Here is a 17,424-nt window from a genome sequence, read left to right as displayed (position 1 = left end):
AGTGACAACAATGATGCTCTTTACCCAGTCTACAGCCCTAACGATGTGTGAATGGTGCACTACCCTCGTTCTTGAAAAGAAAGGAATACCATCCCAATCTCCACTTTCACAGCTATGTGTTTTGTCTGGCAAGCTGTTTACAGTGAAAACTGTGATGTTTTTGTTCCAGGACATACAAGAAGAAGTTTGAGGCCCTAGCTATTGAAAATACATTGTCAGAAAAAAGGGTGACGTGTCACTAATGTAGAAAAGGGACAAAATAGGTCATTCTGAAACAGACTTTAGTTTCCATCATAAGTCAAGGTTCAGTAATCAGTGCATCATTAGGCTACACAGCCTTAAGCATGAGCCCACAAACATCTCGAAAGGAGAGGAACCACCCAACAAAGACATTGGCAAAGCATGATATGGGTAAAAAAAAGTTAAACAGCAGAGAACTACTAAAACTAAAATATAAAATTCAAGCATAAAAGTACAAGGAAGGGAACTTGGTGAGTGGGTGAGGTTAGAATACAAAACTATGCTATTACAGAGTCCCCTTAAAGATCATACTGCTGTCTATGGCAACCAGTAGCATTCATTGTGCCATTTTTGTAATAACGGTATACCCCCAACCTCCTTACTGATAAAAATAATCATCTGTGAACCTATATCCCTTCTTTATTCAGTGCAAAGCATGGATAAAGAAATTAAAATACAAAAACTAGGAGTGGAATATTAATACAGGAGTGATTCAGTTTTGGGGTTCATTAAGGGGTTACAAAGAATAAAACATATCTATAACCATCTTTACCTGAGCAAGAACACTCATCCTTTTGTAAACATCAGGGTTTCCCTTAAAACATTATGCAATGAGTGATCAGTATCCACAGGTCATTAGGTAGTGGGGTCAGAGGTCAAGTTAGATTTTTTTAAAGTCAGTATTTTAAGCAGTTATATTACGGTTGAGGATAAGGAGTTGTGTTTTATCATCATAGCTTGGTCTTGTGACCACCTGGCTCCTCCTTTGTCAACATGGCACTTTTAGAGTGAGTTCCTTTCCTATCGCCCAAGCCCTGCCTCCACAGCCCCTGGGGGCCCGTGGCGTCCATGGCAATGTCTATGAGGCAGTCTGGGAGGAGCCAGCGGAGAAGGAGCAGGAAGAGGAAGTCGAAGACAGCAAAGAGGGCAAAGATGGAGCCTGCCACAGGGCCACAGTGGGTTCTCAGTCTGAGCAGCCGTCTGTCCAGAGGAAGAACCTCCTCCCCAGCCACACGGTCATACACCTGACAGAACAGAGAGCAGAGACACACACACAGTGTTTGTATCAATGAATTAGACCGCATCAATATCTCAGTCTGTGTCAATTAAAGGTATTATGACAGTGTATCACAGTCTAGATTTAAGAAACATACAAAATATATGTATGTATGTATGAGCCTACCTTCTCTGTCCTCTCTGCGACATTCCTCCAGGTGTAGAGGGTGCGGACGTGGGCGTGGATTGAGGCAGGGGAGGCGACGCTGCCAGATCGTTGCCTAGCGATGACACTGTCCAGGCCAGCACAAAGAGAACGCACGGTGGGCTCACACAGGGTGATCAGATCCTCAGGCAGAACCTCAGGGATCCCTCCAACACGCGTACTTACCACCTACACACACGTCCATTAACCACACACACACACTAAAATCTGCCAATACTAAGAATAACAAGCAGGCTAACATCCAACCAGCAACACGCAGGTACCAACCAGGGTTTCTGTTAGGAAAATGTGGCGGCGGACATTTGACCGGCCACATTTTAATTTACTGGGCATTCGACAAAATTCCCCGACCCACATGCATTGGGTGCGTAACCCGATTAGGGTGTCCACCCACAGTGCTCAGAATGACAGAAATCACATTTAGAATATGGTAATTCATATTAACAGAACATGCAAGTCGAGAATGCAACGATAAGCGGTCCTTCTTACCCGAATTCTGATGCGCACTTTGAACATGTTAGAATAACTGTCCACATGTACTTTTCCTCAGCCAACAAGACCAGTAACGAACAGCAAAATCACTAGCCTATGTCAATCTACTATAGTAGAAACGTTAAGGCTTCCTATTCTATTGGTCAGCTTGTCGAGAAAGAAATAGCCTCTTCCAATCCGACTCTGGGACAGTTGTGGGAAGATAGATCCCAAATCCATCCAACCAGTAGGCCTAGGCTACATAAAAACAACGTTAAAAAGCAATGAGTCTGATGCAACAGATGAGAACGTTTAGATTAAAATGTTGATAAACTTATTTCTTCACATTATAAACACAGCTATGTGCACAAGGCAGTAGACTAGGTGTGAATGTTGGTTCTGTAATGCAATTAGTGGCAAAACAGCGTTGTCAAAAGCGCACCGCACATGAGAGTGGTTTCATGTGACAGATGAAAATATCCATTAGAAATTTAGAAAGAGGGGAGATCTAATACGCAACCTACCAGCATGGGTTGCTAATATGACTAGGATTGTGCCTTTGGTTACCGGACAACGAAAGAAAGTTGATATAAAATAACTGCCTCCACAGATATGTTCTGATTTTGGCTAGGCTACTTTTAAGCAAGGTAAGACATGCCTCGTAATATGTAGTAAAACGTTCAGGTTTCAAACAATTAAATATGTTTTCAAAATGGATACTGCCTCCAGCTCATTGCAAAGTGGTGTGTGACGCGCTTATGAAGCCTGCCTTCAGTTGCCTATGCATTTGCTGTTTGAGATGTTTTAGTCTGACAGATTTTCTGCTCAAAGACTCTGTATCTGTATGCTGTATGCGTGATAAATAAGATACAGTGCCTTGCAAAAGTATTCACCCCCCTTGGCGTTTTTCCTATTTTGTTGCATTACAACCTGTAATTTAAATTGATTTTTATTTGGATTTCATGTAATGGACATACACAAAATAGTCCAAATTGGTGAAGTGAAATGAAAAAAATAACTTGTTTCAAAAAATTCGAACAAATAAAATACACCCCCTTTGCTATGAAGCCCCTAAATAAGATCTGGTGCAACCAATTACCTTAAGAAGTCACATAATTTGTTAAATAAAGTCCACCTGTGTGCAATCTAAGTGTCACATGATCTGTCACATGATCTCAGTATTCAGTTGAAGGTCGGAAGTTTACATACACCTTAGCCAAATAAATTAAACAGTTTTTCACAATTCCTGACCTTTAATCCTAGTAAAAATTCCCTGTCTTAGGTCAGTTAGGATCACCCCTTTATTTTAAGAATGTGAAATGTCAGAATAATAGTAGAGAAAATGATTTATTTCAGCTTTTAATTATTTCATCACATTCCCAGTGGGTCAGAAGTTTACATACACTCAATTAGTATTTGGTAGCATTGCCTTTAAATTGTTTAACTTGGGTCAAACGTTTCAGGTAGCCTTCCACAAGCTTCCAACAATAAGTTGGGTGAATTTGGCCCATTCCTCCTGACAGAGCTGGTGTAACTGAGTCAGGTTTGTAGGCCTCCTTGCTCGCACACACTTTTTCAGTTCTGCCCACACATTTTCTATAGGATTGAGGTCAGGGCTTTGTGATGGCCACTCCAATACCTTGACTTTGTTGTCCTTAAGCCATTTTGCCACAACTTTGGAAGTATGCTTGGGGTCATCATCCATTTGGAAGACCCATTTGCGACCAAGCTTTAACTTCCTGACTGACGTCTTGAGATGTTGCTTCAATATATCCACATAATTTTCCTTCCTCACAATGCCATCTATTTTGTGAAGTGCACCAGTCCCTCCTGCAGCAAAGCACCCCCACAGCATGATGCTGCCACCCCCGTGCTTCACGGTTGGGATGGTGTTCTTCGGCTTGCAAGCGGCCCCCTTTTTCCTCCAAACATAACGATGGTCATTATGGCCAAACAGTTCTATTTTTGTTTCATCAGACCAGAGGACATTTCTCCAAAAAGTACGATCTTTGTCCCCATGTGCAGTTGCAAACCGTAATCTGGCTTTTTTATGGCGGTTTTGGAGCAGTGACTTCTTCCTTGCTGAGCAGCCTTTCAGGTTATGTTGATATAGGACTCGTTTTACTGTGGATATAGATACTTTTGTACCGGTTTCCTCCAGCATCTCCACAAGATCCTTTGCTGTTGTTCTGGGATTGATTTGCACTTTTCTCACCAAAGTACGTTCATCTCTAGGAGACAGAACGAGTCTCCTTCCTGAGCGGTATGACGGCTGCGTGGTCCCATGGTGTTTATACTTGCGTACTATTGTTTGTACAGATGAGCGTGGTACCTTCAGGCATTTGGAAATTGCTCCCAAGGAGGAACCAGACTTGTGGAGGTCTACAATTTGTTTTCTGAGGTCTTGGCTGATTTCTTTTGATTTTCCCATGATGTCAAGCAAAGTGGCACTGAGTTTGAAGGTAGGCCTTGAAATACATCCACAGGTACACCTCCAATTGACTCAAATGATGTAAATTATTCTATCAGAAGCTTCTAAAGCCATGACATCATTTTCTGGAATTTTCCAAGCTGTTTAAAGGCACAGTCAACTTAGTGTATGTAAACTTCTGACCCACTGGAATTGTGATACAGTGAATTTTAAGTGAAATAATCTGTCTGTAAACAATTGTTGGAAAAATTACTGTCATGCACAAAGTAGATGTCCTAACCGACTTGCCAAATCTATAGTTTGTTAACAAGAAATGTGTGGAGTGGTTGAAAAACAAGTTTTAATGACTCCAACCTAAGTGTATGTAAACTTCCGACTTCAACTGTATATACACCTGTTCTGAAAGGCCCCAGAGTCTGCAACACCACTAAGCAACGGGCACCACCAAGCAAGCGGCACCATGAAGACCAAGGAGCTCTCCAAACAGGTCAGGGACAAAGTTGTGGAGAAGTACAGATCAGGGTTGGGTTGTAAAAAAATATCAGAAACTTTGAACATCCCACAGAGCATCATTAAATCCATATCAAAAAATGGAAAGAATATGGCACCACAACAAACCTGCCAAGAGAGGGCCGCCCACCAAAACACACAGACCAGGCAAGGAGGGCATTAATCAGAGGCAACAAAGAGACCAAAGATAACCCTGAAGGAGCTGCAAAGCTCCACAGCGGAGATTGGAGTATCTGTCCATAGAACCACTTTAAGCCGTACACTCCACAGAGCTGGGCTTTACGGAAGAGTGGCCAGAAAAAAGCCATTGCTTAAAGAAAAAAATAAGCAAACAGGCATGTGGGAGACTCCCCAAACATATGGAAGAAGGTACTCTGGTCAGGTGAGACTAAAATTGAGCTTTTTGGCCATCAAGGAAAACGCTATGTCTGGCGCAAACCCAACACCTCTCATCACCACGAGAACACCATCCCCACAGTGAAGCATGGTGTTGGCAGCATCATGCTGTGGGGATGTTTTTCATCGGCAGGGACTGGGAAACTGGTCAGAATTGAAGGAATGATGGATGGTGCTAGATACAGGGAAATTCTTGAGGGAAACCTGTTTCAGTCTTCCAGAGATTTTAGACTGGGACGGAGGTTCACCTTCCAGCAGGACAATGACCCTAAGCATACTGCTAAAGCAACACTTGAGTGGTTTAAGGGGAAACATTTAAATGTCTTGGAATGGCATTGTCAAAGCCCAGACCTCAATCCAATTGAGAATCTGTGGTATGACTTAAAGATTGTTGTACACCAGCCGAACCCATCCAACTTGAAGGAGCTGGAGCAGTTTTGCCTTGAAGAATTGGCAAAAATCCCAGTGGCTACATGTGCCAAGCTTATAGAGACACACCCCAAGTGACTTGCAGCTGTAATTGTTGCAAAAGGTGGCTCTACAAAGTATTGACTTTGGGGGGTTAATAGTTATGCACGCTCAAGTTCAGTTTTTTGTCTTATTTCTTCTTTGTTTCACAAGAAAAAATATTTTGCATCTTCAAAGTGGTAGGCATGTTGTGTAAATCAAATGATACAAACCCCCCAAACATCCATTTTAATTCCAGGTTGTAAGGCAACAAAATAGGAAAAATGCCAAGGGGGGGGTGAATACCAATTTAAGTCCACTAAATTATGCAAATTAACCTATAGACCTATAAGCAGGACCAGCCAAATATATTTACATCAACCGGTATTTAAATCAATAAATAGGCTAAATATTATTATTTCTCAATGGGATTTGTTCTTCTTCTGCCAGACAATTGGCCTGCAGCAATTGTATTTATTGGCTTTTCTAAACATTTTTTGTTCGGCCAGAAAGACAGCTATTAACGGCTAACGGAAACCCTGGTACAACCACCTTCTAGTTTGTGTCCAGGTATGGGCAACAGAGGATGAATATGGATTAATATTCAGTAGGCAAACAGACCTGTAGTCCACAGCTGGCCCCCTCCACTATAGCCATGCAGAAGGCCTCTGTCAGGGAGGTGTTGAGGAAGATATGTCCCTGGACCAAGACCCCCCGCACATCCTTATGCTCAAGGGCCCCCAGGAGACGCACCCTGGGGAGAGAGAGAAGCAACTCAGACACATACCTACACCCACAAACATACATCCACAAACATACATCCACATCACTGTTTAATTCTACCTATCGTGTAGCTGGTATTTCTCTCTCACTTCTTCCAACACGATTCTCTTTGGTCCCTCTCCCCCAATCAGGAAATGTAGATCTGGATGTTTGAGGCATAGCTCTGGGATGATCCCTCCCAGAAGATCTATTCCTAAAAAAGTGTAAAAGCAGTGATTGAGACATTCCTACAATCATATCTACAGGCTTTATGTATTGATAACCGACAAGCGCACATAGTTAATATTTTTTGCTATGTGGGGGTCCACATTTATCATTATATAGTCTCACCCCTACCTACCTTTGCGGTAGACGAGGCGGCTGACCACAACAATGGTGATCCTGTCGTCATGGCGCTGGGAAGGGTCGGGGGTGAAGTCTGTGGGGTCGACGGCGTTGGGAATAACAGAAACGATCTCGGGGTCGAGCGCTGCCCTGAGCACTGTGTTCTCCTTACTGGTGTACGATACGCACACAATGTGATTGGTGTCGCACAGAGACACCGTCAGCAGCTTATTGGTCAGCACCGAGCTAACATCAGCAAAACCAAAGAGGGAGTGGTCTGTAAACACCTGTAAACAGACAACTTTTAGTTATTTATACTAGCTGGGCACATAAAACCTATTTTAGGAATTTGATATGCTACCATCTTGCTCTAGGATGCGTCTGCAATGGCACCCTATTCTCTATAGTGTACCACTCCGTTAGACTGCTACCCACCGTGTTGAGGCCCATGGTCTTGGCGTGGAACAGTGCATCGTGGCCCATGGCGGAGAAGGAGCTGTGGGCGTGCACCACGGTGATGCGCTCCCTGACAAACACGCAGCGCAGCAGCGGCAGGCTGTGGAAGCAGGTGGTAGCTGTGGACTGGTTGTACATCACCTGCAGGGGCAGATAGTACACCTTGAGCCCGTTGGTCAGGTAACGGACCCCCTTCCTGCAGCCGTAGGCGTGGGTGGCGATCACCACCTTGTGACCCTTCTCTATCAGACACTGGGACAGCTGGTAGATGTGGCTCTCCACCCCTCCCATGTTGGGGTAAAAGAAGTCTGACACCATGCATATGTTGTGCTTCTTGGCAGGGGCCTGGGGAGCCACTGTGAGCCCGTCAGGGTGTCTGTTGGCTGGGGGAGCATGGACAGCTGCCCCCCTCCTTCGCTGGCCCATGGTGGTGGAGTTCTATGGTGGTGTGCGTCACTCATACAGGCGTCTCAAATGCAGAGCAACCATGCACCTGAGTAAACAATGAAATACACATTACAATGGCTAGCTACAACCACACAATCTGCTCAGATTAACCTACGACTTCATCGAACTACATAAATCACTTTGGTAATGAAGCATATGGAAAGGTTATCTATGAATATGCAGTTGCAAGTTAGCTACCTAGTCGAGGAGTCATCTTTGTAGTGGCTTGGACAACGATTCCTAAAGATAACCGATTCATTTGTGGCTTGGAGGTAGCATGCTAACGTAGCTAGCTATCCAGTTTAGCTGGCTAGCAAGTTAGAAATGACGCTAGGTAAGCTAGCTAGTGTGTTTGCTGTGATGCTTCCGAGAACATTTAGATGATTGGGACTTGAGAGACTACGACCTTACCTTCAAAACAAAGTAAAATTGTCTTTTGTTTTATATAAATCTACAATTTGTCTCAGTCCATCTTCATTCAACCAATTTCCATCAAACAAAACAACCCCGTCACTTCCTGGTCCGCTTTAGGTCTTCTTCTTCTAGAATCTGGTGTTATTGCTGCCACCTGCTGTACTAGTCAGGAACAGCCTCACTGCCTCTTAATGTCTTTGGTTCAACAAGGCGCAACATCGCGAGACTTCCGGGAACGCTTGCGAAGCAGACCAAACCGACCAGGCCGGGGTTTGGGGCTTGAGAAGTCAATTAGAGAAGTGAACAATTATTCTTTAGATGTTAATTTTCTTGAAATCTAAAGGCACAACCTAGATTCGAGCCAATGTCTTAAGTAGTTGAACATGTTATTACTCCAACCTCGTAAAAGATACAAACTGACACATTAAAATGTTCGTCAAAAACAACTTTATATCGAAGGAGTGCCTTTCATTTGACGGCCTACACATGCGTAGTTCAGCGCGAGACCCTTGGACCCGAAGACGTGTCATCCGCATGACATCGACATCGCCTACAAGCGTGATATGGGATTTCTATTGGAGAAGCAGTTTCTGCCTTATCTTCATACTGTACTGTCTTTGGTATCACGGTGACATCCAAATCGTTACTACCAATATAACAAGTTATTTCTCGTGTAGGCTGCTATCCTCTCGAACTAAAATCAAGTGGGATGGAAGAAATTGGACATGGTGACCAAATCCAGATGGTGACCAATAGATAAGTTATTTCTGCCTCGCCCATCGAAATAAACATAACTTTTACAAGTTTTAACTAGCACCATGCTGCTGTTGTTGCCAGCAAAAACTACCTGGGAAGGCTTTAACAGGATGACTGAATGATGTCACCATTGCCCTTGATTCTAAGCAATGTTGGGCTGCTATTTTCATTGACTTGGCCAAAGCTTTTGATACAGTAGACCATTCCATTCTTGTGGGCCGGCTAAGGAGTATTGTTGTCTCGGAGGGGTCTTTGGCCTGGTTTGCTAACTACCTCTCTCAAAGAGTGCATTGTATAAAGTCAGAACATCTGCTGTCTCAGCCACTGCCTGTCACCTAGGGAGTACCCCAAGACTCGATCTTAGGCCCCGCACTCTTCTCAATTTACATCAACAACATAGCTCAGGCAGTAGGAAGCTCTCTCATCCATCTATATGCAGATGACACAGTCTTATACTCAGCTGACCACTCCCCAGATTTTGTGTTAAACGCTCTACAACAAAGCTTTCTTAGTGTCCAACAAGCTTTCTCTGCCCTTAACCTTGTTCTGAACACGTCGAAAACAAAGGTCATGTGGTTTGGTAAGAAGAATGCCCCTCTCCCCACCGGTGTGATTACTACCTCTGAGGGTTTAGAGCTTGAGGTAGTCACCTCGTACCAGTACTTGGGAGTATGGCTAGACTGTACACTGTCCATATCTCAGCACATATCAAAGCTGCAGGCTAAGATTATATCTAGACTTGGTTTCCTCTATCGTAATCGCTCCTCTTTCACCCCAGGTGCCAAACTAACCCTGATTCAGATGACCATTCTACCCATGATAGATTACGGAGACTTAATTTATAGATCGGCAGGTAAGGGTGCTCTCAAGCGGCTAGATGTTCTTTACCATACGGCCATCAGATTTGCCACCAATGCTCCTTATAGGACACATCACTGCACTCTATACTCATCTGTAAACTGGTAATCTCTGCATACCCGTCGCAAGACCTTCTGGTTGATGCTTATTTATAAAACCCTCTTAGGCCTCACTTCCCCCTATCTGAGATACCTACTGCAGCCCTCATCCTCCACCTGTTCTGCCAATCACATTCTGTTAAAGGTCCCCAAAGCACACACATCCCTGGGTGGCTCCTCTTTTCAGTTCGCTGCAGCTAGTGACTGGAACGACCTGCAAAAAACACTCAAACTGGACAGTTTTATCTCCATCTCTTCAATCAAAGACTCAATCATGGACACTCTTACTGACAGTTGTGGCTGCTTCACATGATACATTGTTGTCTCTACCTTCTTGCCCTTTGTGCTGTTGTCTGTGCCCAATAATGTTTCTACCATGTTTTGTGCTGCTACCATGTTGTGCTGCTGCCATGTTGTGTTGCTACCATGTTGTTGTCATGTGGTGTTGCTACCATGCTGTGTTGTCATGTGTTGCTGCCATGCTATGATGTTGTCTTAGGTCTCTCTTAATTTAGTGTTGTGGTGTCTCTCTTGTCGTGATGTGTGTTTTGTCCTATATTTTTATTTTTAATCCCAGCCCCCGTCCCCGCAGGAGGCCTTTTGCCTTTTGGTAGGCCTTCATTGTAAATAAGAATTTGTTCTTAACTGACTTGCCTAGTTAAATAAAGGTTTAAAAAAATAAATTTAAAAAAAGTCCTTAAAACTAGTTTTTCAACCACTCCACAAATTTCTTGTTAACAAATAGTTTAGGCCATCTACTTTGTGCATGACACAAGTCATTTTTCCAACAATTGTTTACAGACAGATTATTTAACTTATAATTCACTGTATCACCATTCCAGTGGGTCAGAAGTTTACATACACTAAGTTGACTGTGCCTTTAAACAGCTTGGAAAATTCCAGAAAATTATGTCATGGCTTTAGAAGCTTCTGACAGGCTAATTGACATCATTTGAGTCAATTGGAGGTGTACCTGTGGATGTATTTCAAGGCCTACCTTCAAACTCAGTGCCTCTTTGCTTGACATCATGGGAAAATCAAAATATATCAGCCAAGACCTCAGTGTCACGATCGTCAGGGAGAGAAGTAGACCAATAATAAAGCACGAACAAAACAATAAACGACTCGTAACGTCCAACGGTAACAAATACCGACGCGGAACAAAAACCCACAAACACAAAGGGAAAACATACAGTTTAAATATGGCTCCCAATCAGAGACAACCAGCCAACAGCTGACACTCGTTGCCTCTGATTGGGAGTCACTCAGGCAAAACATAGAAATAGACGAACTAGAACCCCCAACATAGAAACACACCACATAGAACAAACACACCCTGGCTCAACAACTAGAGTCCCATAGCCAGGGTGTGACAGTACTCCCCTAAAGGCGCGGACTGCGACCGCGCCTCAAAAAAGAGCAAAACAGGGGAGGGCTGGGTGGGCATACCTCCTCGGCGGCGGTTCTGGCTCCGGGGCTTGACCCCCACTCCTTCTCTAACCCCCCAAAGTACCCCCTGGTCCGGTCTGGCCCTGCTGACCAGAGCTGAACTGAACACTGGTGGAGCGGATTGCTCTAGCTCCGGCGTGACGCAGCACCTGACCGGTGCCGGACCCGCCATCGGTGGAACAGGCACGGGCCGTGCCGGACTGACGACGCACACCACTGGCTTGGTGTGGGGAGCAGGAGCGGGCCGAGCCGGGCTGACGAAACGCACCACTGACTTGGTGCGGGGAGCAGGAGCGGGCCGAACCGGGCTGACGAAGCACACCACTGACTTGGTGCGGGGAGCAGGAACGGGCCGTGCCGGGCTGACGACGCGCACCACAGACTTGGTGCGGAGAGCAGGAACGGGCCGGACAGGGCTGACGAAACGCACCACAGACTTGGTGCGGGGAGCAGGAATGGGCCGGACTGGGCTGGCGATGCGCACCACAGACTTGGTGCGGAGAGCAGGAACGGGCCGGACAGGGCTGACGAAACGCACCACAGACTTGGTGCGGGGAGCAGGAATGGGCCGGGCCGAGCTGGCGATGCGCACCGTAGACTTGGTGCGAGTGGCAGGAACAGGCCAGACCGTACTGGGAACACACACCACTGGCCCTACGTGGGGATCAGGAACAGGCCGGACCGGACTGGCAACACACGCCAGTACCTCTCGCCGTGCCTCTACATCTTCCACCCCCTCTTCGACCAGTGGCCCCCGTAACCTGGCGGCCTCCTCTGCCAATCCGCTGGGCCGCTCTGCCGCGGTCTCCTGCTGGCCCGTCGTCCACGGCGTTAGCCCCCCCTAAAAAATTTCTGGGGGTCTCTCTTCCCCGTGGGCCAGGCCTCTATATTTCTCGCCCAACTCTCGCTCTCCTGCTTCCAACTCCAGCCATTCTGCTCCTCCTTTGGCTTGACCCAGTCGAGGCTCCTCCTCCACTGTTCCCAAGTCCACCCTCTCTGCTCCTCACTAGGCTTGACCCAGTCGAGGTTGCCACGGAGATCTGCTAGCGATCTCCCTGGTGATGGCTCCTGGACACGCTGCTTGGTCCAGTCTTGGTGGGTTTTTCTGTCACGATCGTCAGGGAGAGAAGTAGACCAATGCGCAGCGTGTTGAACGAACATGTTTAGACTTTATTTAATAAAGCACGAACAAAACAATAAACGACTTGTAACGTCCAACGGTAACAAATACCGACACGGAACAAAAACCCACAAACACAAAGGGAAAACATACAGTTTAAATATGGCTCCCAATCAGAGACAACCAGCCAACAGCTGACACTCGTTGCCTCTGATTGGGAGTCACTCAGGCAAAACATAGAAATAGACGAACTAGAACCCCCAACATAGAAACACACCACATAGAACAAACACACCCTGGCTCAACAACTAGAGTCCCATAGCCAGGGTGTGACACTCAGAAAAAACATTGTAGACCTCCACAAGCAATTTCCAAACGCCTGAAGGTACCATGTTCATCTATACAAACAATAGTACGCAAGTATAAACACCATGGGACCATGCAGCCGTCATACCGCTCAGGAAGGGGACGCGTTCTGTCTCCTAGAGATGAACGTACTTTGGTGTGAAAAGTGCTAAACAATCCCAGAACAACAGCAAAGGACCTTGTGAAGATGCTGGAGGAAACCGGTACAAAAGTATCTATATCCACAGTAAAACAAGTCCTATATCGACATAACCTGAAAGGCCGCTCAGCAAGGAAGAAGCCACTGCTCCAAAACTGCCATAAAAAAGCCAGACTACAGTTTGCAACTGCAAATGGGGACAAAGATCTTACTTTTTGGAGAAATGTCCTCTGGTCTGATTAAACAAAAATAGAACTGTTTGGCCACAATGACCATCGTTATGTTTGGAGGAAAAAGGGGGCCGCTTGCAAGCCGAAGAACACCATCCCAACCGTGAAGCACGGGGGTGGCAGCATCATGCTGTGGGGGTGCTTTGCTGCAGGAGGGACTGGTGCACTTCACAAAATAGATGGCATCATGAGGAAGGAAAATTATGTGGATATATTGAAGCAACATCTCAAGACATCAGTCAGGAAGTTAAAGCTTGGTCGCAAATGGGTCTTCCAAATGGACAATGACCCCAAGCATACTTCCAAAGTTGTGGCAAAATGGCTTAAGGACAACAAAGTCAAGGTATTGGAGTGGCCATCACAAAGCCCTGACCTCAATCCTATAGAAAATGTGTGGGCAGAACTGAAAAAGCGTGTGCGAGCAAGGAGGCCTACAAACCTGACTCAGTTACACCAGCTCTGTCAGGAGGAATGGGCCAAAATTCACCCAACTTATTGTGGGAAGCTTGTGGAAGGCTACCCGAAACGTTTGACCCAAGTTAAACAATTTAAAGGCAATGCTACCAAATACTATTATTCTGACATTTCACATTCTTAATATAAAGTGGTGATCCTAACTGACCTAAGACAGGGAATTTTTACTAGGATTAAATGTCAGGAATTGTAAAAAAAAAGTGAGTTTAAATGTATTTGGCTAAGGTGTATGTAAACTTCCGACTTCAACTGTACATCATTGGCTGGCTGCAACCTGGTCTCAGAGCATTTCATATAATTCTTTATGTAAAGCTGAATCACACAATTTAGCATCACATGTTACGTTTCGTATGCTATGTATTAATTTGTGGATGTCCATTATCCATTTCGTATGATATGTTATGAATTACAATTTGTATGATATGTTACAAATTGCAATTTGAATTTGAAAAACTTATGACACTACATTCCCAAAAGTATGTGGACACCTGCTCGTCTCGAACGTCTCATTCCATTAATATGGAGTTGGTCCCCCCTTTACTGCTATAACAGCAAGCTTTACACCACTCCAGCCGACGCTTGGCATTGCGCAGACTATTTTTACGCGCTACACGCTTCAGCACTCGGTGGTCCCGTTCTGTGAGCTTTGTGGCTGAGCCGTTGTTGCTCCTAGACTTTTCTACTTCACAATAACAGCACTTACAGTTGACCGGGGCAGCTCTAGCAGGGCAGAAATTTGACAAACTGACTTGTTGGAAAGGTGGCATCCTATGACGGTGTCACATTGAAAGTCACTGAGCTCTTCAGTAAGGCCATTTTACTGCCAATGTTTGTCTATGGAGATTGCATGGTTGTGTGCTCGATTTTATTTGCCGGTCAACAACGGGTGTGGCTGAAATAGCCTAATCTACTAATTTGAAGGGGTGTCCAAATATTTATTTATATATAGTGTATGTTATGAATTCAAATTTGTTGTGGTTAACATTAGCTAGGTGCCTAATGCTAATGTTAGCTAGCACTAGGGGTTAGGGTTAAGGTTAGGGTTAAGGTTAGGAGTTAGGTTAAACGGTTAGGGAAGGGTTAAGGTTAGGGGAAGTGTTAGCTAACATGCAAAGTAGCTAAAAAGTAGTAGTTGCAAAGTAGTCCATGATGAGATTTGAACACGCAACCTTTGGGTTGCTAGATGTTTGCGTTATATACCCACCCATCCACCCTCCCTCAAGTAACCTTCTATCTTATGTAACTATACTAAATGTAACATATCATAATAATTTCAGTGTCCCAGATTTACATTTACTATGTTACGTCTAGTCTATGAGAGGCTGTCCCGGCTGTCGATTTGGGTACCAGGCATGTCCATATAGTCTTTCCCAAGCAAGAGGGATAACTGGGCCCAAAATCTGTCTTCTCCAGCAGGTGGCGTCTTTTAGTTTTTTTCACTCACCTAGAGAGGAGTTTTTGTATGGAGGTCATTGAGAGAGTGTCGAATTTGGTTAACAAAAAATGTAATGTCTTATTTGCTACGCGTGGCTTATTTGATCGAATAGAAGTTTTGCAATGCTTAGGTTGCTCGGATTTATATCACAGTTGTGCCTGTTGTTCGACCCACAAACAAATGTCTGGCTACACAGCTGATCTGGTCAATATAATGGATAATCTGTGGCTTTACCAACCTGAACCATATGCCCTCCTTATACATATGGCTTGGGTTAAGTCAGGATAAATGAAATTAAATGACAATGAGGAAAGGGTTATCATAAGTCCATAGAACAAGGATTCACTGAAATACTCAGCCCTGAGAGATGAAAGAGACAATGGTATGTGTGGTCTGTAGGCTACAGTACACTTTACCTCTCTAGTGCAAAAACAAACACAGCTGGGAGGATTAAGAGGGCCGTCATGGATACAGTGGCTTGCGAAAGTATTCACCCCCCTTGGCATTTTCCCTATTTTGTTGCCTTACAACCTGGAATTAAAATAGATTTTTGGGGAGTTTGCATCATTTGATTTACACAACATGCCTACCACTTTGAAGCTGCAACATTTTTTGGGGGGTAAACAAACAAGAAATAAGACAAAAAACTGAACTTGAGCATGCATAACTATTAACCCCCCAAAGTCAATACTTTGTAGAGCCACCTTTTGCAACAATTACAGCTGCAATTCACTTGGGGTGTGTCTCTATAAGCTTGGCACATGTAGCCACTGGGATTTTTGCCAATTCTTCAAGGCAAAACTGCTCCAGCTCCTTCAAGTTGGATGGGTTCGGCTGGTGTACAACAATCTTTAAGTCATACCACAGATTCTCAATTGGATTGAGGTCTGGGCTTTGACAATGCCATTCCAAGACATTTAAATGTTTCCCCTTAAACCACTCAAGTGTTGCTTTAGCAGTATGCTTAGGGTCATTGTCCTGCTGGAAGGTGAACCTCCGTCCCAGTCTCAAATCTCTGGAAGACTGAAACAGGTTTCCCTCAAGAATTTCCCTGTATTTAGCGCCATCCATCAGTCCTTCAATTCTGACCAATTTCCCAGTCCCTGCCGATGAAAAACATCCCCACAGCATGATGCTGCCACCATCATGCTTCACTGTGGGGATGGTGTTCTCGGGGTGATGAGAGGTGTTGGGTTTGCGCCAGACATAGTGTTTTCCTTGATGGCCAAAAAGCTCAATTTTAGTCTCATCTCACCAGAGTACCTTCTTCCATATGTTTGGGGAGTCTCCCACATGCCTTTTGGCAAACACCAAACGTGTTTGCTTATTTTTTTCTTTAAGCAATGGCTTTTTTCTGGCCCCTCTTCCGTAAAGCCCAGCTCTGTGGAGTGTACGGCTTAAAGTGATCCTATGGACAGATACTCCAATATCTGCTGTGGAGCTTTGCAGCTCCTTCAGGGTTATCTTTGGTCTCTTTGTTGCCTCTGATTAATGCCCTCCTTGCCTGGTCTGTGTGTTTTGGTGGGCGGCTCTTTCTTGGCAGGTTTGTTGTGGTGCCATATTCTTTCCATTTTTTAATAATGGATTTAATGGTGCTCCGTGGGATGTTCAAAGTCTCTGATATTTTTTTATAACCCAACCCTGATCTGTACTTCTCCACAACTTTATCCCTAACCTGTTTGGAGAGTTCCTTGCTCTTCATGGTGCCGCTTGCTTGGTGGTGCCCGTTGCTTAGTGGTGTTGCAGACTCTGGGGCCTTTCAGAACAGGTGTATATATACTGAGATCATGTGGCACTTAGATTGCACACAGGTGGACTTTATTTAACTAATTATGTGACTTCTGAAGGTAATTGGTTGCACCAGATCTTATTTAGGGGCTTCATAGCAAAGGGAGTGAATACATATGCGCGCACCACTTTTCCGTTATTTATTTTTTAGAATTTTTTGAAACAAGTTATTTTTTTCATTTCACTTCACCAATTTTGACTATTTTGTGTATGTCCATTACATGAAATCCAAATAAAAATCAATTTAAATTACAGGTTGTAATGCAACAAAATAGGAAAAACGGCAAGGGGGGATCAATACTTTTGCAAGGCACTGTATGTTTCATATTTTACACATAAAAGTATGTGTCTTGTTAAGCTTCACTGCTCATCTTTGCTCTCTCTCATCTGCTCTTCCTGTTTCCACTTCAGTTCCTCCCCTATTCAGCCAGTGAAGTATAACTAAGTTTGAAGCAAGTTGATGGAATATGGGGAAAAATAACCCCAAACTATGTTTTTATCTTCAACACAGACTGTAAATGCTACCAAATAGAATTTACTGAAACTTGTTAGAAATGACAGTCACCCATG

General features: G+C 44.5%; 1 protein-coding gene across 2 annotated transcripts; it reads right to left on the bottom strand.

The window, feature by feature from the left end:
• Positions 1-264: 264 nt before the first annotated feature.
• Positions 265-8,252, bottom strand: piga (phosphatidylinositol glycan anchor biosynthesis, class A). Of its 2 annotated transcripts, none has more exons than XM_041843829.2 (7): positions 7,926-8,252; positions 7,260-7,773; positions 6,841-7,111; positions 6,561-6,693; positions 6,339-6,471; positions 1,424-1,630; positions 265-1,265 (listed from the first exon to the last, which is right to left on the bottom strand). In XM_041843829.2, the coding sequence occupies exons 2-7, from the start codon at positions 7,704-7,706 to the stop codon at positions 972-974; spliced, it is 1,485 nt and encodes a 494-aa protein (XP_041699763.1). In that variant the 5' UTR covers positions 7,707-7,773; positions 7,926-8,252; the 3' UTR covers positions 265-971. The 2 variants fall into 2 exon arrangements, with proteins under 2 accessions (XP_041699763.1, XP_041699762.1); XM_041843828.2 differs by having other exon boundaries at positions 8,139-8,250.
• Between the last annotated feature and the right edge of the window lie 9,172 nt (positions 8,253-17,424).

The sequence above is a fragment of the Coregonus clupeaformis genome, chromosome 23 (assembly GCF_020615455.1).
Source record: "Coregonus clupeaformis isolate EN_2021a chromosome 23, ASM2061545v1, whole genome shotgun sequence".
Classification (NCBI taxonomy): Eukaryota; Metazoa; Chordata; class Actinopteri; order Salmoniformes; family Salmonidae; genus Coregonus; species Coregonus clupeaformis.
Note: the sequence above shows the minus strand (reverse complement) of the source record. Positions and strands in the feature narration are given on the sequence as shown.